Here is a 25,081-nt window from a genome sequence, read left to right on the forward strand (position 1 = left end):
GGAGAGCGAGAGAGAAAGAGAGAGAGGCAGAGATGATGATGATGGCGTCTCTCTCGGGCTGAATCTCCTGACGAGCACACGCTTGAAAGCATCAAACCGAGAGACATGAAGACGGACAGAGAGAGAGAGAGACGGACGGACGGACAGACGGTTGCGCACTGACGCGCGTTTGATCCGCCGCGACTCTCCAAAACGCGCCGATTATTCGGGACAGTGATTGAGACGCAGAACAACACCGGTCACCATCAGGCGTTTCATGTGAGACTGACATCTCTTCCCCGTCTCTGTGACCCCAGCAGAGCCGATCACTCCACACAGGTACATCCCGTGCACGTATGATCTGCCATGCGTGTTAATTGATATGTGCGTGCGCGCGCCGTCATGTGTGTCAGCTCTCCTGAGTTGCGCGCATTGATTAGTGCACATCTGGCCGCGCGTTTTGCATGCATTGTTGTGGCATCTGCATATGCATTACGGTCGGTTGCATAAAGCAGCCAGTGTTTTTTTCCCCCTTCTTTTTTTCTTTTTGATCATGTGTGGCACTGCAATGTGCATTGACTCTTCATCATTTATCCTACTGTACTGTATACTGTCGCTATGCACAGAGTTTAACCCTTTAGGCTGCTGCTGTTTGCTACTTGATTTGAAAGCCTCTGGATGTTTTGTGCGCTCTTCTTTCCCGCTCTCTTCAGGATGGGGGGAGTCAGTGAAGGAGAGGATGTTTTGGCCAGGTGGAGCGATGGACTTTTATATCTCGGCAATGTCAAACGAGTAAGTTTCTCCAAGTTTGTTCGGAGGAGGGAGCCGGTGGAGAGGATGAAAAAGCAAGTTTTGAAAACTGCGACTTGTACTTGTGAAAATGAGTGTGGTGTTGTTTGGGATGTGTTCGTCTTGCAGGTGGACAGTGTCAAGCAGTGCTGTTTGATCAGATTTGAGGATAACTCTGAATTCTGGGTCCTCAGGAAAGACATCCACTCGTGTGAGTTTAAAACTCTGAATTTTAAGTCAAAAACTAAGCGTAAACATCTCGGTGAGCAGCTTGATGTCAAAACGACATCCAATAGACATCAAGAATAATGTCAAAAAACGCATTCAAATTGCAAATCGACTTGATGTCCAAATCTTGACATCCGCTTGACATCCACACACTGATGCTCTTTGCCACCAAATTAAAAACACCAAAAGTAATATATTAAACGTTTTATTTATTTGAAAGCTTAAGTGTAAAATTACAAAATTTACACTTGATTTTGTATCCCTACCATGGGTGGATTTAACCTATAAGTGAGGTAAGCAGTTGCTTAGGGCCCCAGGGAATTAGGGGGCCCCAATCAATTTCAAGAACCCTATATTCAACATACAGTATAGCTCTCTTGTAAATTTTCTATCATTCATTCGTTTTCTTTTCGACTTAGTTCCTTTATTAGTATGGGTTTGCCACAGCGGAATGAACCGCCAACTTATCCAGCATTTTTTACGCAGCGGATGCCCTTCCAGCTGCAACCCATCTCTAGGAAACATCCTTACACACTCATTCACACACATACCCTACGGCCAATTTAGCTCACCCAATTGCCCTTTACCATGTGTCTTTGGACATGTGGGGGAGGAGCCGGCGAACACCCACATGAACTCGGGGAGAACATACAAACTCCACACAGAAATGCCGACTGACCCAGCCGAGGCTCGAAACAGCGATCTTTTTGCTGTGAGGCGAACGTGGTGCCCACTTTAAAACCAGGGGCCCCCATGAATAGTGGAACGTACTGCCCATAGGTAAGGTGTGATCAGTTCAAAGACTGTCAGCCTGCCAGTGATCTGAGTAGAGCAAAAGTGAAGAACATTTTGAGAACATTTGGGGGACAAAAGTAGAAATAAGACAAACGATGGCCGAAACACCTGTCAGATGATGAGCGCTGTGAGCTTGTCAAGAGAGGATCTGTTCAAATAAATAACATTTCCCAATGAAAAGTAAAGGAACATTCATTCATTCATTTTCTTTTTGGCTTAGTCCCTTTATTAATCTGGGGTTGCCACAGCGGAATGAACTGCCAACCTATCCAGCATTTGTTTTACACTGCAGACGCCCTTCCAGCTGCAACCCATCACTGAGAAACACCCACTTCCATTTACATACATACACTACGGACAATTTAGCTTTTTCAATTCACCTATACTACATGTTTTTGGACATGTTTTTGGAGGAAACCCATACGAACACGGGAAGAACATGCAAACTTCACACAGAAATGCCAACTGACCCAGCCGAGGCTCAAACTAGCAACCTTCTTGTTGTGAAGCAATTGTACTGCCCATTGAGCCACTGTGTTGCCCAAAAAATAACATTTCCCAGTGAAAAGTAATGACCGACAATTCACAAACAGCAATTATTCAAGATTATGGGAAAAATGGTGACAAGATTAGTTTGATGGATTGTGAATAAATTTTGTTTAAATGTTTTTTTAATTTGTAATAAAATCTAATCACAAAAATGGCTAATTAAATGTACTTTGTTTATTTGGTGAATTTATTGCATTTAATTTGACAATAAGAAAATAAAGTTTCCTTTAAATATTAAAATACATCAAATTTACTGTAAATATATATTTTTAACATAAATATTTATTTATTTATTTAAAAAAACTAATCTAAAGAGAATATATATATATATATATATATAGAGAGAGAGAGAGAGAGAGAGAGAGAGAGAGAGAGAGAGAGAGAGAGAGAGAGAGAGAGAGAGAGAAAGAGAAAGAGAATGTTTTAAGTTTCAGTGCTTGGGCCACATACCTGGAATTGCTTAGGCCCCCAAATCACTAAGTCCACCCTTGAACCCTACAATTCATGTAAACTGCCTTGATGTCATTTTTTTATTTTTATATATTTATACAAATAATAATATATATAATCAATAAATAATGTAATGTTTCAAAGCTTATAAAAATATTTTTATAAGCTTTGAAACATTACATTAAGTAATAATACAAATTCAAATATATGCTATATCCAGGAACATTGCAAGAATTGCAAAAACACAAATGAGAATGAAGCACAAACATAACAGGTGTGAGGAAAAAAAAGAGATTAAAAAAAGAGTATTGCAAAATACTATGAGAGAGAAAAAAAAATTATATACTGTTGAAGTCAGAATTATTAGCCCCTTAGAATTTTTTCTTCTTCTTTTTTTTTTTTTTTTTTAATATTTCTCAAATTATGTGTAACAGAGCAAGAAAATTTTCACAGTATGTCTGATAATATTTTTTCTTCTGGAAAAAGTCTTATTTGTTTTATTTCAGCTAGAAGAAAAGCAGTTTTTTTTTCAACACCATTTTTGGGACAAAATTATTAGCCCCTTTAAGCTAATTTTTTCCTTGATAATCCACAGAACAAACCATCATTATACAATAACTTGCCTAATTACCCTAACCCACCTATTTTACCTAATTAACCTAAAAATGTCACTTTAAGCTGTATAGAAGTGTCTTGAAAAATATCTAGTCAAATATTATGTACTGTCATAATAATTGTCTGTCTAATAATTTTGACTTTAACTGTATACACACACACACACACACACACACACACACACACACACACACACATATATGCAAACATATATATAAATAAAAATAATAACTTCGGATACAAACATTGACTAAAGCGGGGTATCAGTACTATTGTTTTTATTTTGCATTAGATACTTTTTTAAAGTTTCCATTTCTAATAAAAAGACATTGCATTTTGGTATACATTTAGCTAACTTCTGTTTATGAATAAAATATTTACCTTGTAAAATGTAGAAGTTAACAACATACTCGAATGTTCTTTGCCTTTCTATCAAAATGACATCCAGTTGACGTCAAGTATGTTGTCAAAAAGTACATCCAAACTTCAAATTGACTTGATGTCAAAACCTTGACGTCCAATTGGCATCCAAACATTGATTCCCTTTTGACCACTAAAATAGCAAAACAGAAAGTATTATAATGTAGGAAAAATGTTATTCATTTGAAAGTTTTTATTAAACATTACAAAATTTACACTGGATTTTGTATCCCCGATGCATGTAAACTGCCTTGATGTCAAAACAACATCGAATTAACAATAACTTTAGTGTCAAAATACACATTAAAAAATCTTTTGACGCCAATGTTAGTGTTAGTGTTGTCAATTTCAATGTCAAATCGATTGGCATTTTGACAAGTTTTTTGATGTAATTTTAACATCAATGTACCCGCTGGGATCTAGAATGTAAGGAAAAATATAATGCATTTTATATATATTTACTTTCTATATATTTTATATTTCACATTAAGAACGCAAGAGATTATTTTAACTGTTGTTTATTTCACACTTTCATTCATTCATTTTTCTTCAGCTTAGTTCCTTGTTTAACAGGGGTCGCCACAGCAAAATGAACCTCCAACTATTCCAGCATATGTTTTACACAGCGCATGCTTTTCAGCCGCAACTCAGTACTGGGAAACACCCAAACACTCTCACATTCACACACACACTCATACACTATGGCCAATTCAGGTGATTTAACTCACCTATAGCGCATGTCTTTGGACTGTGGGGGAAACTGGTGCATCCAGAGGAAACCCACGCCAACACAGGGAGAACATGCAAACTCCACACCAAGAAATACCACAGCCTTCTTGCTGTGAGACGACGACAGTGCTAACCACTTAGCCACCATGTTGCCTATTAGTTGATAGACTTATTTTCTATTTTGCAAAATTTTGGTAATTCTCGTTGATTTTTACTTTATTTTTTTAAAAAAAGTATATTTAATTGATCATCATTTATTTAAATGTACAATTACTGCTGTTAACACACATCAACTAACATTACACATCAACTAAAACTACTTTTAGCTCAATTAAAAACCAATTAGCTCCTTATTAATAGTTGGGTTCAAGTACTGGGTAAGATTGTGGACAGAATAAGATCATTCGTAGGGCCAGATGGAATCTGCGGACATTTTTTGCTATTTCTGCACAGAATTTTGTTAAAAATCTGCAGATTAATGCAGAATTATTTTGGTTTCATAACTAAAACCTTAATATATGAAATAAAAAGTGATACCTTTTTAACTTTTATTCAGTGTTTACAATTAGATCCACTATATTTGGTAAACAAAGTAAGTCTCTCATATAATATATCTACTAAAAGACAGAACATATGACTTTACAAACTATACTGTAAATAAATCATATGAACATTTTCATATTAGCCAATAAAATTACTGAAATTAAAATAAAAACTGAATAAATATAAATTTACACTCGTTTACACAAGTAAATAAACAGAATCAATAATGGGCTAAAAATCTACGGAATTCTGTGTGCGCAGATTCTGTGTGGGCCTAGTTATAAGTAACAACAAACAGCCAATATTTTAATAATAAGCAGGTAATAAACTATATATTTAACAGTGGAAATTAGTACTAAAATTAAATTTACCATTTATTTACCAACATAAAAGAAAACACAGTACAAAAATCATTATGATGCATATACTAAATGCTATTAAATTATATTTTATTTGTTATATTATATTTTGCATTAATAAGATTGTTTGATGGGGGGGTCTGCATCTAAATATATAAAAAGGTGGTTTTGTAATGTTGTCATCATTTCATACCTATTGTAGGCTGTTTTAATCAAATGTCCCCAGAATGTGTTTACTGTTCTTATGTGTGTTTCTTTAAAGGCTAATGACCTGCTGCCCCGCCCCTTTTTCCAGAAGAAGGCGGGGCCTTACAGCTTGTGCTTCATTTACCCTGACAAACACAAACAAAACATTTTAAAGCCTTGACAGTTGTTTAACATATAATGAACGAGTGGGATATTTGTTTATAAAAGTATCAAAAGTATGTAAAAATGTGCTTTAATTCCACAAGAGAAATAAAGTTTCTTTTTTGTGTTCTTTTTGCTTTGTTTTAGAGCACTATTGTGGGATTAAACTCTAGCGTTAGACTACTGCATTCAAACCTAATATGAAAATAATAATAATAATATCAAAGCCTAATATCATCTCTTTGAAACCTAAAAGTCTTCTGTACTGAACATGACAGAGTTTGTTGTGTGTTGTTATCAGTCTCTTCAGGAGGAGAGGAGGTTTGCTGTATCTGTGATTCGCCACCTCTTAAAGAACCTCTCGTAAACTGCCTCAAATGTCGCCACGGTATTGAAAATACAAATATTTTGATTCTTTCTATTTGTCTTGGATTTAATGTGTATGCTTTGTACATGAATGCATTTGTTTGTTTCCTCAGGTTATCATCCAGAGTGCCATACCCCGTCCATAGAGCCTGAAGTCGACCCCAACAGCTGGATTTGTCGCCAATGTGTCTTCGCAGTTGCAACCAAGGTGGTACCGCACCTAAATCTAGAGATTAATACACTTTTAGTCAACGGTTTGGGATTGATTTATTTATGTTTTTAAAAATACATTTACTCAAGTCTGCATTTATTTGACCAAGATAAAATTGTAAAATAATAATACAGTTAAAATTAACTGTTATCTATGGTGCCCAAGAAAGCTTAAACTGCTGTAAGTCAGGAAAACACCGTGACAAAACATCTGCATTGGTTTGATAACACATGTGCTCGGCTGCACACTAATTTCACAACACATACAAATACAGGAACGTGCTGCAAAAAAAGAGGGGGAGTCCTAAAAACTGATGAACCTGGCTGCTTATTGTTAAGAGTAAGTGGTTAATTTAACATTAATTGTGTAATTTGTTAGATTATTCATTCATTCGGCGACGCAGTGGCGCAGTTGGTAGCACGTTCGCCTTACAGCAAGAAGGTCGCTGGGTCGCTGGTTTGATCCTCGGCTCAGTTGGCGTTTCTGTGTGGAGTTTGCATGTTCTCCCTGCGTTCGCGTGGGTTTCCTCGGGGTGCTCCGGTTTCCCCCACAGTCCAAAGACATGTGGCAGGTGAATTGGGTAGGTTAAATTGTCCGTAGTGTTTGAGTGTGTGTGCGTATGTTTCCCAGAGATGGGTTGCGGCTGGAAGGGCATCCGCTGCTTAATAAAAAACTTTCTGGATTAGTTGGCGGTTCATTCCGCTGTGGCGACCCCGGATTAATAAAAGGACTAAGCCGACAAGAAAATGAATGTATTCATACACTACGTACTCATACACTAGTATGTTTTGCCTACCCAGTTCACCTGTACCGCATGTCTTTTGACTGTGGGGGAAACCGGAGCACCCGGAGGAAACACACACGATCGCAGGGAGAACATGAAAACCCCACACAGAAACGGCGAGCCAAGGTTTGAACCAGCAACCCAGCGACCTTCTTGCTGTGAGGCGACAGCACTACCTACTGCGCCACTGCCTTTGTTAGATTACTAGAGCTAAAAATATACAAACTACAAGGGACCACATGATCAGGATGTAAAAAAAAAGAAAAAAAAACCTTTTCAGATCTCCCACAACACTGCTGATTACTGTTTTGGGTTCCCCAACACATTTCCATTGTGGTCTGTGCTATCTGCAGCTCATCTCTGTATTTGCATGTGTTTTGAGAATTTGCGTGTCGTCAATTTGATGATTTTTTCTCAATTAGTTTTCACGTGTTTTCTTTAGTTGCAGCATATTTTCCTGTAGTTTTCATATAATACAGTTCAAAGTCAGCATGAAACAGAAGTTAGGATTCTCCGTTTCCCCCTCTCATGATGTACATCTTATTAGAATGGTTAAAAAGTAGGGCAGTGCTTAATTTCATCACCTTTCAAATTGATTGGATCATTGAAAGATGGGAATTGCTAACAAAACGGAGGATTTGAGTGCCAGTTTGCACTCGTCAATTTAAATCATCGTCAGCACCCTTAAATTTAGAATATCTTCAGTTGATGACAAGATCGAAGAGTTAATTTTTACAGTTGTAATCTTTCCATATTCATTCAAACCACTGCATGCCATGAAGGCAGCATAAAAACGAGACACACACTAGCTATTTTTCCATCTCAAAATGCGAATTCAGTTTATGCGCAAAGGTGGATTGTCGCATAAAAGATGTGCAAATAAAGCAGCGTTTCCATCCAACAAGTCAAAGAAAACATAATTGTCACTTCCTAATTGATTGGCACCAAATATCAACAGGAAAAACTGAATTTGCAGAGGTAGGAGAAGCTGCGTCAATCTTTTCATCTTTTAATAAATCAGTTGCACCTCGGAAAACAAATGCCAACACGCAATTAATGTGTGGGGACGTTTGAAGGCATGGGAAGCGGAGCGCAGACGCTCTTGACTATTCTGGAGGTAATTAATAATATAATTACACTAATACTGAAGCATTTTAGAATGACCAAAACAACATTTCAGATCGGTGAACTGAATTGGCTGTAGTGTATAATTGTGTGTGTGATTGAGGTGTTTCCCAGTAGTGGGTTGCAGCTGAAAGGACATCCGCTGCTTAAAACGTATGACAGAATAGTTCCGCTGGTTGCTGGTTTGAGTCCCGATGTTCTCCCAGTGTTGGCGTGGGTTTCCTTTGGGTGCTCCGGTTTCCCCTTACAGTACAAAGACATGCACTGTAGGGGAATTGGATCAACTAAATTGGCCATAGTGTATGAGTGTGTGTAAATGGGAGAGTGTATGGGTGTTTCTCAGTACTGGGTTACGACTGGAAGGGTATCTGCTGTGTAAAACATATGCTGGATAAGTTGGTGGTTGATTCCACTGTGGTGACCTCTGATTAATAAGGGACTAAGCCAAAGGAAAATGAATGAAGGAATGAACTTGCATAGATTAATTAACAACAATGAGCGATAACAAAATAAACCCTGCAAATTTAGATCTCTCAGACACTTTAAATAAATACACAAAACAGTCTATTTTTAAAAACAAAACCCCAAAATTATACTGATCTCAAACTTTCGACCGCTAGTGTGTTTGGAAAAGCTAAACATGAGTATCTCATTTTGCACACACAGCTTCAGTCTTGCAGTACGGTGTAAAGTGTATCCACCATGGCTTACTGCACTTGACTGCGTGTTTATTGCATTGCAGCACTGCAGGTGACGGCGCTGCATTAAATGGGCTTGTGCTTTAATCTGTCTGTCAGAGCGCTCATTTCACAGGCCTTACATGCTGATTTGAAGATAAAATCATATCTCAATCCCCCCCACCACCTCATTCGCACGGCAAGAAATATAAATGACTTCCTCCAGCACGTCTTCTCCACATTCAATCTGCTGATGAAATGGCTGTTAAATGTGCTTGTATGACAGGAGGGCTCATGTGTGTGTGTGTGTGTTGTGTCCTAGAGAGGAGGAGCGTTGAAAAGAGGACGTTTCGCTCGGCTCATGCAGATCATGAAAGTACGCTTGCCCTATCAGCTCTCATCTCTGGACTGGGACCCGCAGCACTTGACCAACCAGCAGCAGTGTTACTGCTATTGTGCTGGGCCTGGAGAGTGAGTAATGCTTACTGTACAATAAAGTACATGTACAATTACAGTGGAGTGGATTATTAGAGCATACTGGAATGGTAAATACTGTTTGCATTTCATTTTTTTGAAGGTATGTGGAAGAGCATGCAACAATATGAAGGGGTTTGTGGTGTAGTGTTGCTTGTGGTTTCTTCATTACACTGGAAATAGAGCAAGCCTTGTGGGTTATAGTATTGTGTAGTGTCTATTAAAGTGTACCATTTTTGCAAGTAGGACATCTGGACATCTGGTCTCCACAATATTATTATTATATTTTATTATTATTATTATTATTATTGTTATTGTTATTATTATTTATACACACCGGCCACTTTATTAGGTACACTTCTCCAACTGCTCGTTAACGCAAATTTCTTATTAGCCAATAACATGGCAGCAACTCAGTGCATTTAGGCATGTAGACATGGTCAAGACGATCTACTGCAGTTCAAACCAAGCATCAGAATGGGGAAGAAAGGGGATTCAAGTGACTTTGAATGTGGTATGGTTGTTGGTGCCAGACAGGCTGGTATGAGTATTTCAGAAACTGCTGATCTATTGGGATTATTAAGCACAACCATATCTAGGGTTTACAGAGAATGGTTTGATAAAGAGAAAATATCCAGTGAGCAGCAGTTCTGCTGGCGCAAATGACATGTTGAAGCCAGAGGAGAATGGCCAGACTGGTTCCAGCTGATGGACAGGCAACATTAACTCAAATATCCACTCGTAACAACCGAAGTATGCAGAAGAGCATCCAACCTTGAGGCAGATGGGCTACGGCAACAGAAGACCACACTGGGTGACCCTCCTGTCAGCTAAGAACAGGAATCTAAGGCTACAGTTTGCACAGGCTCACCAAAATTGGACAATAGAGATTGGAAAAACTTTCAATTTAAGTTTTAATATAAGTTTTCTTTAAGAATATTATAAGTTATAATATAATATGTTTTCTTTAAGAATGTGTATAATCTTTTATTTCTAATTACTTTTTTGCTTATTTTTGTTTTTGCACTTATTTAGCATTTTAATTAAAATGCTCATACTGTATATAACCTAATATTATAATTAAAAATGAACTGCATTCAACTACAAATTATATTAAACTGAAATTATTTAGCAAAATATATGTTATAGGACAAAAATAATTCCCATTTTGTTGGCAAATGAAGTGTTTTCTACTTTTTTTAATTTTAATGAATAATTTACACAAAATTAAACAAAATAAATTATAAACGTAATGTTCAGTTAAATTGTTCAGCATTTTGTCAAATAATCCATTTTAAAGACATTTTAAGAAATAATAATAATGATAATTATAATAGTAATGATAATAATAGGGCGAGGCAGTGGCGCAGTAGGTAGTGCTGTCGCCTTACAGCAAGAAGGTCGCTGGGTCACTGGTTCGAGCTTCGGTTCAGTTGGCATCTCTGTGTGGAGTTTGCATGTTCTCCCTGCGTTCGCGTGGGTTTCCTCCGGATGCTCCGGTTTCCCCCACAGTCCAAAGACATGCGGTACAGGTGAATTGGGGTAGGCTAAATTGTCCGTAGTGTATGAGTGTGTGTGTGAATGTGTATGGATTTTTCCCAGAGATGGGTTGCTGGATAAGTTGGCGGTTCATTCCGCTGTGGTGACCCCAGATTAATAAAGGGACTAAGCCGACAAGAAAATAAATGAATGAATGAATGATGATGATAATAATAGTAATATTTATAATAATGTTATTGGATAAAAACAATGCACATTTTTGTTCAACTAAATTCTAAAGTTTTGTCCACACATTGCAATTTCTCTCAGTCTCTGTCACACAATACAAGTAGCAAATCAAAGCTACATAGAAATATTAAAACTAGAATATTCAGAAATACTACTTTAAAAAAAGTTATAAATAATAATTTTGTTGGCGACACGGTGGCTCAGTGGTTAGAACTGTTGCTTCACAGCAAGAGGGTCACTGGTTTGATTCCCGGCTGGGTCAGTTAATTTCTGTGTGGAGTTTGCATGGGTTCTCCCCGTTTTGGCGTGGGTTCTGTCTGGATGCTCCAGTTTCCCCCACAGTCCAAACACATGCGCTAACCACTGAGTCACCATGCCGCCCCTAATTGACTTTATGTTTCTTAATATATTTTGTGTGCACTGTAATGCAGAATGTGTGTGAAAAAAGATTAATGTTTTCATTATAACGTGTGTGTTTTAAGGTGGAATCTAAAGATGCTGCAGTGTGGCAGTTGTGGACAGTGGTTTCATGAAGCCTGCACTCAGTGCCTGAGCAAACCTCTTCTGTATGGAGATCGGTGAGGCTGTTATTCAGCACAGACTGTTACTAAACTCATTGAGTGTAAAGCTTTTTCACGGCCGTCTCCTCTTCACCTTTCAGCTTTTATCAGTTCCAGTGCTCCGTCTGCAGCAATGGAGCAGAGAGCGTCCAGAGGCTTCCCATGACCTGGTGAGAGTCTGAATCCAGAGACAGAGAGCATCTGTAGTCGGAGGCGTCTGACCAGCTCAATGTTTCCTCCTTCTGTTGTATTGCAGGGTAGATTTGGCCCATTTGGTGCTGTATCACCTCTCTCTGTGCTGCAAGAGGAAGTACTTCGATTTCGATCATGAAATCATGTCGTTTGCAAATGAGAACTGGGAGTCTTTGCTTCTCGGCACGGTAGGAAAAAATATTCATTCATTCATTCATTCATTCATTCATTCATTCATTTTCTTTTAGGCTTAGTTCCTTTATTAGTCTGGGGTCACCACAGCGGAATGAACCGCCAACTTATCCTGCATATGTTTTACGCAGCGGATGCTTGTTCAGCTGTGTGTTCAGTGCTGGGAGACACCCATGTTTTTGGACTGTTGGGGGAAACCCACACCAACACGAGGAGAACATGCAAACTCCACACAGAAATACCAACTGACTTATCCGGGACTTAAACCAGCAACCTTCTACCCACTGCGCCACTTTGTCGTCTTGAAAAAAAAAAAAAAACGATTATTATTATTATTATTATTATTGCACAGCATCATTTTGTATTGTGTGCACACTTATGTATATATAGTGAGTACGGAAAGTATTCAGACCCCCTTAAATTTTTCACACTGTGTTATATTGCGGTCATTTGCTAAAGTCCTTTAAGCTCAAGAATAATGTACACACAGCACCCCATATCAACAGAAAAGCACAGAATTGTTGACATTTTTGCAGATTTATTAAAAAAGAAAAACTGAAATATCAAATATATATATATATATATATATATATATATATATATATATATATATATATATATATATATATATATATATATAAACAATAAAATATTTATAAATAAATAAACTCATTTCTAATCACTTTGCCATGATAACAGTATATAATATTTGACTAGATATTTTTCAAGGCACTTCTTTACACCTTAAAGAGACATTTAAAGACTTAACCAGGTTAATTAGGCTAACTAGGCAGGTTAGGGTAATTAGGCAAGTTATTGTATAACAGTGGTTTGTTCTGTAGACTATCAAAAAAGCAAATAGCTTAAAAGGGCTAATAATATAGTCCCTAAAATCAGTTTTAAAAAATTTAAAAACTGCTTTTATTCTAGCTGAAATAAAATAAATAAGACTTTCTCTAGAAGAAAAAATATTATCAGACTGTGAAAATTTCCTTGTCTTCTACTGTAAAAAAAATATTAATTAGTTAATAAAAAAAAGCAAGTAGCAAACCAAAGATATAAATATTAAAACTACAAAAAGTGATACAAATGATCAAAACAGCGTTAAATTAAATTGAAAACATGTACAAATCTAAGTTATAATAAAATATATTATTTACAATTTTTTATTTTATTTTATGCATAATTAAGCTAAATATAATATAAAGGGGCTGCACGGGGGCTCATTGGTTAGCACTGTCGCCTCACAGCAAGAAGGTTGCTGGTTCGAGTCCCGTCTGGACCAGGTGGCTTTTTTTGTGTTTGCATGTTCTCGCCGTGCTGGTGTGGGTTTCCTTCGGGTGCTCCGGTTTCCCCCAAAGTCCAAAGACATGCGCTATAGGTGAACTGGATGAACTAAATTTGTCGTAATGTATAAATGTTTGTGTGTGTGAATGAGTGCGTATAGGTGTTTCGTAGTGATGGGTTGCAGCTGGAAGGACATCCACTGCATAAAACACATGCTGGATTAGTTTGCGGTTCATTCCGCTGTGGCCACCCATGATAAATAAGGAACTAAGCCAATGGAAAATGAATGAACGAATTTCGTTGTTTACAGGAGGCCTCCAAAATTTCCAGGGGCCCTAAGCAGATGCTTACCTTGCTTATTATTTAAATTCACCCCTGAATATAATGTTGTTTCTAAAATAAAGATTTTTTTCTCTATCAATTATAAATTCCACTTGCTTCAGACTAGCAAAAGAACTCAAATCACCAATTCATATATGTGCTATGAAGTGCGTTAGTGCTTCAGTTCACCTGTCGACTTTTTCATAAAAGAAACATCAGCACAGAAAAGAAAACAGCAGTCGTTGAGCGATTTTTGCAAGTTTTTCAGCCTGTAAATGGGGTCATTTTGGATTTTCTGTTGACTTGAATGTATTCCCGAGTGTACTTTTGAATACTCTCTCTTGCAGTTTGTGGTCAATCTGAGCTCTTACCTTTCAAATGCATTTGTTCCACGCCGGCCTTCATTCCTCTCTGTATTTGTGTCTCTCAGCTGTCAGACACGCCGAGGCAAGACCGTTGCCAAAACCTGCTCAACGCTTTAAACTCCCACAAAGACAGGTGAGACACGGATTACGCTCGGAAAAAGGCTGATTTCCATACACCAGCCCATAGGGGGGTGTACTGCGGCGCACATTTGCGATAATATCAGCAAAAGCATTACTGTAATTGCTTTACATTATAAGTGGTTTTCCCCTCCCCACAAATAGTGTTTTGATAGCTGACGGTGGTTCTGTCTTTCAGAATAAATTATTTAAAGTCCATTTCCATTTTCTTTCTGTCAAGGTTAGTGGTTGATGCCCGCTCATACGCTGGCGCTTAAATAACCGAATCAGATGTTTTAGTTTGGCGGCCAGAAACAAATAAAAATCTGTCAGCGAGGCCTGAGGACAGCAGTTGAATACCAATGCAATCTGATTTGGGTTTATCCTAAAGGTTCGTCTCTGGGAAGGAAATCAAGAAGAAGAAATGTCTCTTCGGGCTCCAGGTTCGAGCTCCTCCCCCTCTGTCATCCGACCAATCACCTTTCATCGCCGAACAGCCAATTAACATCACCCACAGGAGAAGGTCAGAGATGGAAGGGCACAAAATGTTTTACTGGATATTTATTCACTTGATGTCTGAATGATTTATTGAATCCCGAGAATTGATGATCGTGATGTTACATAAAAATCTGTACAAATAGAGATATGGATTTAAAATTTAAATTTAAAAATGTTAATTTAAAAGATATATATTAAACTACAGCCTATAGGAACTTGATGTTGACTTTGACACAAGGTAAAATTAACATCATGACATTTTTCTTTTCTTTTTATTTATTTATTAGTAGATTTTCGAAACATGAAAAAAACAGTAGACAAAACGAACTATTAGTTTAAAACATTGTTATATTTTGTAGTAATTTATTCATACTTATTTTGTATAAATCATGTTATTCAACATTTTTAAATGTAAATAATTGAAATGATAATAAAAAGACCTTGCACCAAGCTCGATATCAGGACAACAAAAACAGCACCATTATGACCCAATAGGAAAAAAAATAAATAAATAAATAAAATATTATATATAAAATATAATAGTATATATATATATATATATATATATATATATATATATATATATATATATATATATATATATATATATATATATATATATACATATATATATATATACATACATTAAGTGTTGTGTTATACACAATGGTAAAGGGTGAAGAGGCCCTTGTGTGAAGTTACTGGCAAAATATCACACAGCTATTAGCCAATCAGACTCAAGAACCAGACAGAACTGTTGTATATATATATATAGTTGTATATATATATATATATATATATATATATATATATATATATATATATATATATATATATATATATATATATATATTACTATTATATTCTATATTATTATTGTTGTTGTATATATACACACAAACACAACAACAACAATAATAATAATAATAATGACAATAATAATAATAACAACAACAATAATAATAATAATGATAATAATGATAAATATATTATTGTTATTACACATTATTATTAAGATATAATATTTCTTTTTTTTTACTATTTAAAATTTCTATAAAAAAAATGAATGAAGTAAAGAGTAAGTACAATTGTAGATGTTGCTGTTGAAGTGAGTGGTTGTCTTATCTTTAGCCCGTCGTCAGTGTCCTGTCAGCGGAGAGCAGTGGCACCGGATGTGCGTAAACCCAAACGTCGGGTCACTGAGACACAGGTCAGTGCAGAAACAGAAATCAAACATCACTGTCAAGAGTTTGTACAAGCACACAGACAGTTGAGCTTGTTTTTCTTGTAGTCTTTTAATTATTTTTTGCAAGATGCAGAAAAATCAAGAAGTGTTTACTCCTGCAAGTAGTCATAAAATGCATAGTTTACATAACATTAAAATGATTGCATACGTCTGTTTTGAAGAGATTTACAGTATTTTAAATATAAGAAAACAGCTTTTCCTATTCTAGCTGTTTTTTTTTGTGTGTGTGTTCATGATCTATGTTAAATACCACTTAAAATTAAATAAAATTTAGTATTTTTATTTTATGCACAGGTAAACAATCCATCTATCCATTTGTTTGTCCATCAATCAATCAATCAATCAATCAATCAATCAATCAATCAATCAATCAATCAATCAATCAATCAATCAATCCATCCATCCATCAATCCATCCATACATTTGTTTTTCCATTTATCTATCCTAAATTATTTATTTTTATTGTTGTATTATTATTAATTTGTATAATCTTTTTAATTAATTTTTGTAGTTTTCTTCTTTTTGTATTCTTGTATCAGTTTTTTATATGTCTATGTAGTTTATTGCAACAAATAATAACTTTATTTTATAAACTTTATTATATGTCCATGATTTTTAAACCCATATGTCTTTTTTGCAGAATATGCCCTTTAAACTGATCATGTTCATTATATTTAGCAGCTGATCTTGTGTTTTTTTAGTCTTGTCCGGCAGGAGTTGCGGCAGACGCTCTTGACCGCGTGCCGTGCTGTCGTGGTTATGAAGGATCAAACCTGTACAACTCCAGAAAACCAGATGAGGAGATGAGTCTGGGGTCAGTAACAGCAGCACATCTGCTGGAAAATTGGCATCATACATCCATGTGTGTTTCTGCAACACAATAAAAACGCAATATTTGCAACGCAATATTTGCAACTTTTTATGTCAAAATTCTATCTTTTACATTTAAAAAACTCCAATCTAGAGAGGTAAACTTTGAATTGTGAAATCTGAAAAATTAAATACATATTTTTAGCCTTCCTGTAATTTTTTTTCCTGTATTATGAACCCAAAATTGGAAAGGCTCTTCCCCAATGACTATTTTTGTGTTTGTGTTTTTATTTCTGAGAGTGTATACAGTACAGAAGTGTTTGTGTGTTTCAGTTCACCGCCGAAGAGGATGTTTGCTCTCTATCATCCATCATACAACGCATCTCAGGACCTGTCTAGAGCTCTTCACCACTACAGGTCTGTCTGTCAGCAAAATATACACACTCAAATCACACCAACTTCATCCTGGCATCATTTATTCAGCCATGTTATTCTATACTGTATGCTTCTTTTCTGTACAGTTTGACTATATACAGTATATACTGTTTAATGCTTGATTCTGATTGGCTGATGAACATTTATAGAGTGCTCGTATTCTTCAGAAAAACGCACAGCTAAAGTAGTTCCAGACAGATTAGTTAACACAAGGTTTTGGATGAGACGTGTAAGAAATTAGTTCTATATTAGGTCTGAGGACAAAAACATAGCTGTATTGTTTGTGTTTTTACCAAAACCTGGTTCAATTACGTGTCAACAGCTCCTTCAGAAATGTTATTCCCAGGAAAAAAACATGATGTGTTGAATACTTTTCCCCCCACTGTATATTTAAAAGGATTCTGGATGTTGTTGATGTTTCATCTCTGTTTAAATGTCTGATGTTGTCCTCAGTGCAGAGGACCCTTGTGGACTTCCAGCTCCCTGCCTTCCGTGCTCTGTGTCGTCGGCTCACGCACCGGCGCAGCGATATGAAAGCTGCCCTTCTCTCTTCCTGCGGGACGTGCCTCCCTTCCACAGCCCCGTGGGCATGGCTGCACCTTCGGGCATGGGCTGGGCAGGAGGAGACGCTGTCCGAATCCTTGCCCGACGCGTGACGGCCGACGGAAAGCTCCAGTACCTGGTGGAGTGGGGGAACGTGAGCGTCTACTGAAAACACCATCAACAGAGACCCAGGAAAGGGCTACAGACATGCGGATGAACTGCTAGAAAACTGTGAGAGGCTGTTTGGGACAAAACACACTGAAACACTTACAAATATATGTTTGGTCATACACTCACCGGCCACATTATTCAGAACTGTCTTAATCCCTGGAAAACCCTCTGGTACTGCAAATATTCCTTTTTGAAATGGAGATTTTGGTCCATATTGACATGATAACATCACACAGGTGCTGTAGATTTGTTAGTTGCACATACATGATGTGAATCTCTCGTTCCACCACATCCCAAATGTGCTCTATTGGATTGAGTTCTGGTGACTGTGGAGGCCATTTGAGCACAGTGAACTCATTATCATGTTCAAGAAACAGTCTTAGATGATTCTCACTTTATGACATGGCGTGTTATCCTGCTGGAAGTAGCCATCAGAAGATGGGTACACTGTGGTCATAAAGGGATGGACATGGTCAGCAACAATACTCAGGTAGGCTGTGGCGTTGACATGCTCAATTAGTACTAACGGGCCCAAAGTGTGCCAAGAAAATATCCCTTAGACCATTACACTACCAACACCAGCCTGAACCGTTGATATATGGCAGGATGGATCCATGCTTTCATGTAGCTCATGCCAAATTCTGACCCTACCATCTGAATGTCGCAGCAGAAATTGAGACTCATCAGACCAGGCTACGGTTTTTCAATCTTCTATTGTCCAATTTTAGTGTGCCTCTGCGAATTGTGGCCTCGGTTTCCTGTTCTTAGCTGACAGGAGTGGCACGCGGTGTGCTCTTCTGCTGCTCTTCTTCCCAGTAGATCAGCAGTTTCTGAAATACTCAGACCAACCTATCTTCCACTAACAAACACGCCACATTCAAAGTCACTTAAATCACCTTTCTTCCCAATTCCGATGCTCGAATTAATGCATTCGTCTTAATGCATTCCATGTGATTGGCTGATTAGAAATTTGCGATAACGAGCAGTTGGACAGGTGTACCTAATAAAGTGGCCAGTGAGTGTATATACCAAACATCTTTGGAGCGTCCTTAAGTGGGATGAAACACAATAAAAACTTGTGCGTACAAATATGTTTCCTCACGTATATACAGTTGAAGTCAGAATTATTTGCCCTACTGTAAATTTCTTTTTCAAATATTTCCTAAATGATGTTTAACAGAGCATGGAAAATTTCACAGTATTTCCTATAATATTTTTTCTTCTGGAGAAAGTCTTATTTGATTTATTTCGGCTAGAATAAAACCAGGTAATTTTTTTAAACACCATTTTAAGGTCAATATTATTAGCCCCCTTAAGCTATTTTTTTTCGATAGTCTACAGAACAAACCATTGTTATTCAATTACTTGCCTAACTACCCTAACTTTAACCTAATTAACCCAGTTAAGCCTTTAAATGTCACTTTAAGCTGTATACTAGACTATTAAAAAGTATCTAGTAAAATGTTTTACTATTATGTTTAGAAATATGTTGAAAAGAATCTTCTTGCTGTTAAACAGAATTTAGGGAAAACAGATATTGCTAATAATTCTATATTTGTACGCTGTTTCGCGTGCTTCATCCCACTTAAGAATGCTCCAGATGATGTTTCGTATATATGAGCAAACATATATTTGTACACACAAGTTATTCAGTGTGTTTGGTCCCAAAGAGCCTCCCATGGGAAACCACCGCGAGCACATCCAGGTCGAGCTACAGCAGATTATACTGTTAAATCCCTTACGCTTTTCTTTTACAGTGTCTCCTCTATTTTGAATACTGTTAGAAAACGCCTTTAGAATGCCTTGAACTTTATCATCATGATTTGTAATGCATAAGCTACTCATCGCCATCATGTCATTCATGTACACATAGGGGGCAGACATATGGAAAATTTCAGGAACGCTTCATCATGCTGATACTTCGGTAATTGTAATATTTTGACCACAGGGAAATGAGTGCTCTTTTTTTAAAGACAGACATGAAGATGTATTGTAAGGTAAAGGCACAGTATGTGATGTTCACCACTAGAGGGAGCACATCCACAACAAACAAAGGCATAGTTTGATGACGCAGTGACTAGTGGAATCATGGGAGTTATGGTTATCATTACATCAAATGAGACTCCTGCTAAAATATCTAAAATATTTAACACTTATCATGGTAGTATGAAGCAGAGGGATGCTAAGTTCGCACCAGACGCGACTCATGCAAATAAATTGCGCTATTTTCACTTAAATAGACATGTAAACATTTTAAGTTACGCTAATACTTAACAATAGGCGTGTATTTATGTCATTGCCAGGGCTTCTTTCTCCCCGGTAACTCTAGTTTCGTTGCTAATGGCTAACATGAATTTCATTGAGAGAGTAACTGTGCTGTAGGAAGGCTAAACCACTAAATCAGTGGTCCTCAACCACCGGGCTATGGACGGGTACTAGTCCGTAGATCAATTGGTACCAGGCCGCGCAAGAAATCATTAATTATTTCAGTTTTATTTTTTATCTGACTTTGAACGATCTTTTATTTTGAATAATCTTTTTTTTGGAAAAATGACCGTATTCTCTTGGTTACATCTTAGTTACTTGAGCAGCCAAAATTAACCAACAAGCAGCAAATATAGTAAGAAACAGACGTCTTTGGAAAGTTTCTTTGCTAAGGGAAAAGGCCCAGTGAAGGACCCGCAAACTGCAAAATAATGGATCCATAATGCATTTATCAACAAATCAGGTGAATCCAGCATGGCTGTGCAAGAAGATCAACAGCGTGTTTTTTAGAGTTTGCATAAGTTCATTATTTCCAATGGAGGTGCGCGCACAAGCGACGTGACGCGCTCACACCTTCCAGACGCACAGTTGACTGAATCCCGTAAGCGCACCGCAAGTCACGTGACAAGAACTTGCCAATCAGCTTCAGCTTTAAAGAATATACACATTTCGACCAATTGTCTCAGACAAACACCGAACACCCAAAAATTGCAGTGCTTTGTCATTTTCTCCATAAATAAAACTTGTATCAGAGTTACAGCAATGTTTTGTCAGCTTGTCATCCTCAAAATGTTTGATGGTCGACAGGGGCAGACTGGGACATCATTTCCAACGAGTAAAAGCTATAGCAAGTCGGGGGGTTGGGGCATGATGTTTATGAAGAGGTCACGGTGGCAGGAAATCATGATGGCAGGCTGGATAGACCGCCAGGCCACCAGGAAATGTCTCGGTGCTCCCTATGGCCAGTCTACACCTACAAAACAAATCTCCCTACCCCAGGCACCACCCACCCGCGGTAAAATCGTCAAGCATTGACCGGTCCGCGGTGATAAAAAGGTTGAGGACCACTGCAGAAGATCGTTCGCCAACTTCTCTAGAAATTATACCTGGATGATGGAAGTTTTTAGCTGGGCTTCAGACTTAGCCGAGCCCAGTTTGGTGAGCTGTTGTTCGATGTCAACAATTGGATTTCTCCTCAGGACATCAAAAACAGGCACTACGTCATAATCACGCCCCCACAAGAGCAAGCTCCTGATTGGTTAGCACGACACAAATGTCTTGAACTTCAGATTTTCCAACTTGAGTGATTCCAGTGTTAAATGTGTCAAACATGCAAATTGCTTAACTCGCGCCGCTTCATTCGTGCAAATCGCATCATTCGCACCGCCTCATTCATGCTTCATCCGCATCTGCTGTGAACACACCATAAGGCTGAAAGCTGTCGAAGCAAAACAAGAACACTGAAGTAACTGCTGATGAGAGACAAGTGTGAGGCGGCAGAAAGCAGCAGAGCTTTTATTATGCCACAGTCCACTACATCCTGTTCAGACAAAACATATTTTAGGCTTCTGTTATAACGCTGCTCTGTGCAATCCAGGAAAACACACAACATATTAAAGCCTCTTTGGTGTTTACCTGATTTCTGGAAAACCAATCTGAAAATCGAGCGTGCACTGTGAAAAAATATCTGTTAATTAACATTTCCATATATTGTGTTTCAGAAGTGTTTCCATTTATTTACAGTTGGGAATTGCATTATGGGATGTTGATCTCTGTTCTGTTTAGCATTAGTACTAAGTATTAATATTAAGTATTAGCATTAATAATGTAATGGTAAGAAATAATATAGAGAAATAATTCTGTAAAATGACAAGGCTTTTGTAGCGTGATACACAACACCAACCCAGACAATACATCACTTTAAACTATAAAAAATGTTTATAGAGTCACTTTTTTTTTACTTTTCAAGCTTAAAGTTGTCGAAAGAAAGATCAAAGTCCAATAATGCAATTCAACAGCATAAAAATAAAAAAAAATACATGAACCACAAGGCAGAAAACTGCTAATTTACAGATATATTTTTTTAACAGTGTGTGACGCCTTTAGCATTAACAAACAGGACACACACTAGTCTCACTATTTTAAATAGCTTATTTCTCTAGATGTGAACAGTCTTTGATATATTTGGGATAATGTAAGTACATGAGCAAAATATATAACACTGTTCTAGTGGTTTTTGGATATTTGAATAAAGAAATCTTACATATTGTGCCTTTAAACTCAGTACATCGCAGTTGTGGCATAACGTTGATTACCACAAACAATAATTTACATGTTCCCTTGTTTTCAACACTGTGCCACAAACACTCTCAGTTGACCTTATCTCAGACTGAATCTATGAATACTCGTTCGACAGAAAGTGTATATTTAAAACGTTTCACGATGGACGGCAAATGTCAAGAAAGCAGTGAATATCCATTTTACACACCCAGACACCGTGTTTAAAAACGTATGTCAGCATAAGCCATTCAAAAGATGGTTTTAAGTGAATATAAGATGTGCAAAATCTTTTAACTCTGTTAAAATCACTGTAACTTATGGAAGCCTGATTAAAATGCATAACAAAAAAAATTATTGTGTTTTGGTTGATCATAATTATGACATAAAAAAAGACAAATCTAACAGCCAGTTTCTTTTGTCATACTATTTTTGTCATAAATATGACTCTAAATATTAACTTTTATGTCAGAATTTTCACTTATTATAAAATTTAAATCATAACTTTTTAAAATTCCAACATAATTTTATAGAGTAATATGACTTTAAGTGAAGTTTTGCAAACTAATTTCGAGAGGAGCACGTGATATAAATGAGCACGACTGGCTTCTCATATGTAGTCAGTAATAATCCAATCCTAGTGAACCAAGCTTATTATAAATGGATTGTTTTCTCCCTACTGCTCTATCTTCGTTTTGGAAGAATCCCCCCTTCCACCCCATCTCCTCCCTTTTCCAAGGGGGACTCTCGAGACCTAACTGATCTTGGATTTCCTTATATGCTTATTGACTTGGCGGGAGCCTTGGGCTCAAGTGAGCTCATGGTTCTCTCCCAGGACAGCATGCCAAACCTGCTATCAATGCTAGGCATATCTAAGTGGAAACTCTTGAAAGGGCACCTATTATGAAAATCATCTTTTTGAAGCTGTTTGAACAGAACTGTGTGTAGGTATAGTGTGTCTACAGTCATATTTGAGTGATGAAAAAGACAATAAGTCTCTTTTTAAATTTCCTGATGTTAAAATAGGATCTAAGCTCCTCCCATATTGAGGCTGACCGCAAAATGACGTAGAAGTGCAGTTTCCCCGCCCACTGAATTAATTGACAGCCGCGTATTAACATGTCTCCGTAGTAACACGTATAATCATATCAACAACACAGGACGTGCACAAAGCAACTGGGATTAAAGGCTCTGTTCAGCTCTCTGTAATCATCAATCATCATCAAATGAGTTCAAGAATGAGTTTTACAAGTTTAAAACATTTTTAAAAGAGTGCATGTTTGTAATTACAGTGATTTTACCATCTTTACTTTATCACCACAGCCACATATTACAAGTAGCAGATGCTTTTATCTAAAGCGACTTACAAAAGGATAAAAGATAAAAGAAGCTCTTCAAATCCTCAGAAAGTATCAATTACAAAATAAGACACTTTAATCTCGATTTGTGGAGTTTAAATCTGGTTTATTTTGTGTATTAACATAACGGATATTCATACAGCACTGTATAGTAACGTGTGTCCTGTCACGTTTTCTGTGGAAAAACAGTGCAAAGTTAAAACGCGCGTGCTGTGTGTGCACGTGAACTTTATAACGACATTGTGAGTGACTCATCGTTGCAGAAAGGCTTGAATTAACTCCACAACAAATACATCAAATAATCATTGGGAAAGTTCTTACTGTAGTATTTCTCACAAACCTTATGTGAGATCTGCTTCTTTCATGTCTGTCAGTGTGCTGTTTATCTGACGCAGCAGAGACGGAGACTGAGGCACACACTGACAGACACGTTGGAATGGTGAGCAGGGAGAACTAGCATTGATAGAACAGGCAACAAAAACGGCTGCAAAGTGTTCAGAAAAGAAAATCCAAACTTCTGAAAGGTATAATAAATAATCTGATGGGTGTTTTGAGTTGAAGCTTTACAGACACATTCTGGAGACACAAAAGACTTCTCTTAAATCTTAAAAAGGGGGTCAAATAGGTGCCCTTTAAATTATTAACTATATTATACAGTAATATTTCATAAGTGTATTTTTTCTTATAAATAGGCTTCCAAAGTTACTTGAATGGCTTATTGCTTTTAAAAGAAATAGCGGCAAAAAATTAGATTTTTAAGATGACAGAAACCAAGGTTGAGGCCCTGAGCACTGATTGAAATAGATCGCTCTGCCTGAATAAAAGTGCAAGGCAGTTCGTCCTGACATGACTTACATTTAATCTGTGAATGATAATGAATGTATTGTGTGTGGTTTTATTTTCAAATTCCATGGTACTTACTTGTTAGGTCATAGATGAAGTTCATGTCAGGGTGACAAGAATTAGCAGATTGTAGTCTTTTTCTATTGTCAAGTCTAAGTTTAATTCAATGTATTATTTGACGTTTTGTCAGATTATGTTTATATGTATTCTAGATTGACACCTGAAATGTACGCAAACAATAAAAGATACCATTATGTTGTATAAAACTTGTCCACTTCATCTGTATTTATGGATACAAATAACTGTGAACCTAATAACTGTCTATTTCACTATTATTTTAATGTTTATTTTATATAATAGCGCTACAAATAGCTACAAAACATCTTTTTATACTCTTGTTTTGTTAATAATCAGAATTTTATATAAGAATAC

At 37.0% G+C, this 25,081-nt stretch overlaps 1 protein-coding gene across 3 annotated transcripts; it reads left to right on the plus strand.

The window, feature by feature from the left end:
• phf1 (PHD finger protein 1) lies at positions 1–24,915 on the plus strand. 3 transcript variants are annotated; one of them, XR_015512151.1, is made up of 16 exons: positions 1–318; positions 693–771; positions 898–979; positions 6,106–6,192; positions 6,284–6,378; positions 9,290–9,438; positions 11,652–11,747; positions 11,831–11,899; positions 11,986–12,109; positions 14,152–14,219; positions 14,595–14,726; positions 15,833–15,911; positions 16,649–16,761; positions 17,091–17,174; positions 17,646–17,976; positions 19,560–24,915. XR_015512151.1 is itself a non-coding variant. In XM_087288155.1 (15 exons), the coding sequence occupies exons 2-15, from the start codon at positions 694–696 to the stop codon at positions 17,902–17,904; spliced, it is 1,515 nt and encodes a 504-aa protein (XP_087144281.1). In that variant the 5' UTR covers positions 1–318; position 693; the 3' UTR covers positions 17,905–24,915. The 3 variants fall into 3 exon arrangements, 1 of the variants encoding a protein (XP_087144281.1); XR_015512152.1 differs by having other exon boundaries at positions 17,646–20,309; positions 21,245–22,789; XM_087288155.1 differs by having other exon boundaries at positions 17,646–24,915.
• Positions 24,916–25,081: the final 166 nt, after the last annotated feature.

Source organism: Danio rerio, chromosome 16 (assembly GCF_052040795.2).
Source record: "Danio rerio strain M-AB ecotype USA chromosome 16, GRCz13ab, whole genome shotgun sequence".
Classification (NCBI taxonomy): domain Eukaryota; kingdom Metazoa; phylum Chordata; class Actinopteri; order Cypriniformes; family Danionidae; genus Danio; species Danio rerio.

What these genes read in the sequence shown, in the direction of transcription:
- phf1 (XM_087288155.1), top strand. Translation starts at nt 694, where the DNA reads ATGGGGGGAGTCAGTGAAGGAGAGGATGTTTTGGCCAGGTGGAGCGAT. An exon ending in CTGCCTCAAATGTCGCCACG is followed by an intron (nt 6,193 to 6,283) that starts GTATTGAAAATA and finishes TTGTTTCCTCAG; the next exon opens with GTTATCATCCAGAGTGCCAT. An exon ending in AGTCTTTGCTTCTCGGCACG is followed by an intron (nt 12,110 to 14,151) that starts GTAGGAAAAAAT and finishes TGTGTCTCTCAG; the next exon opens with CTGTCAGACACGCCGAGGCA.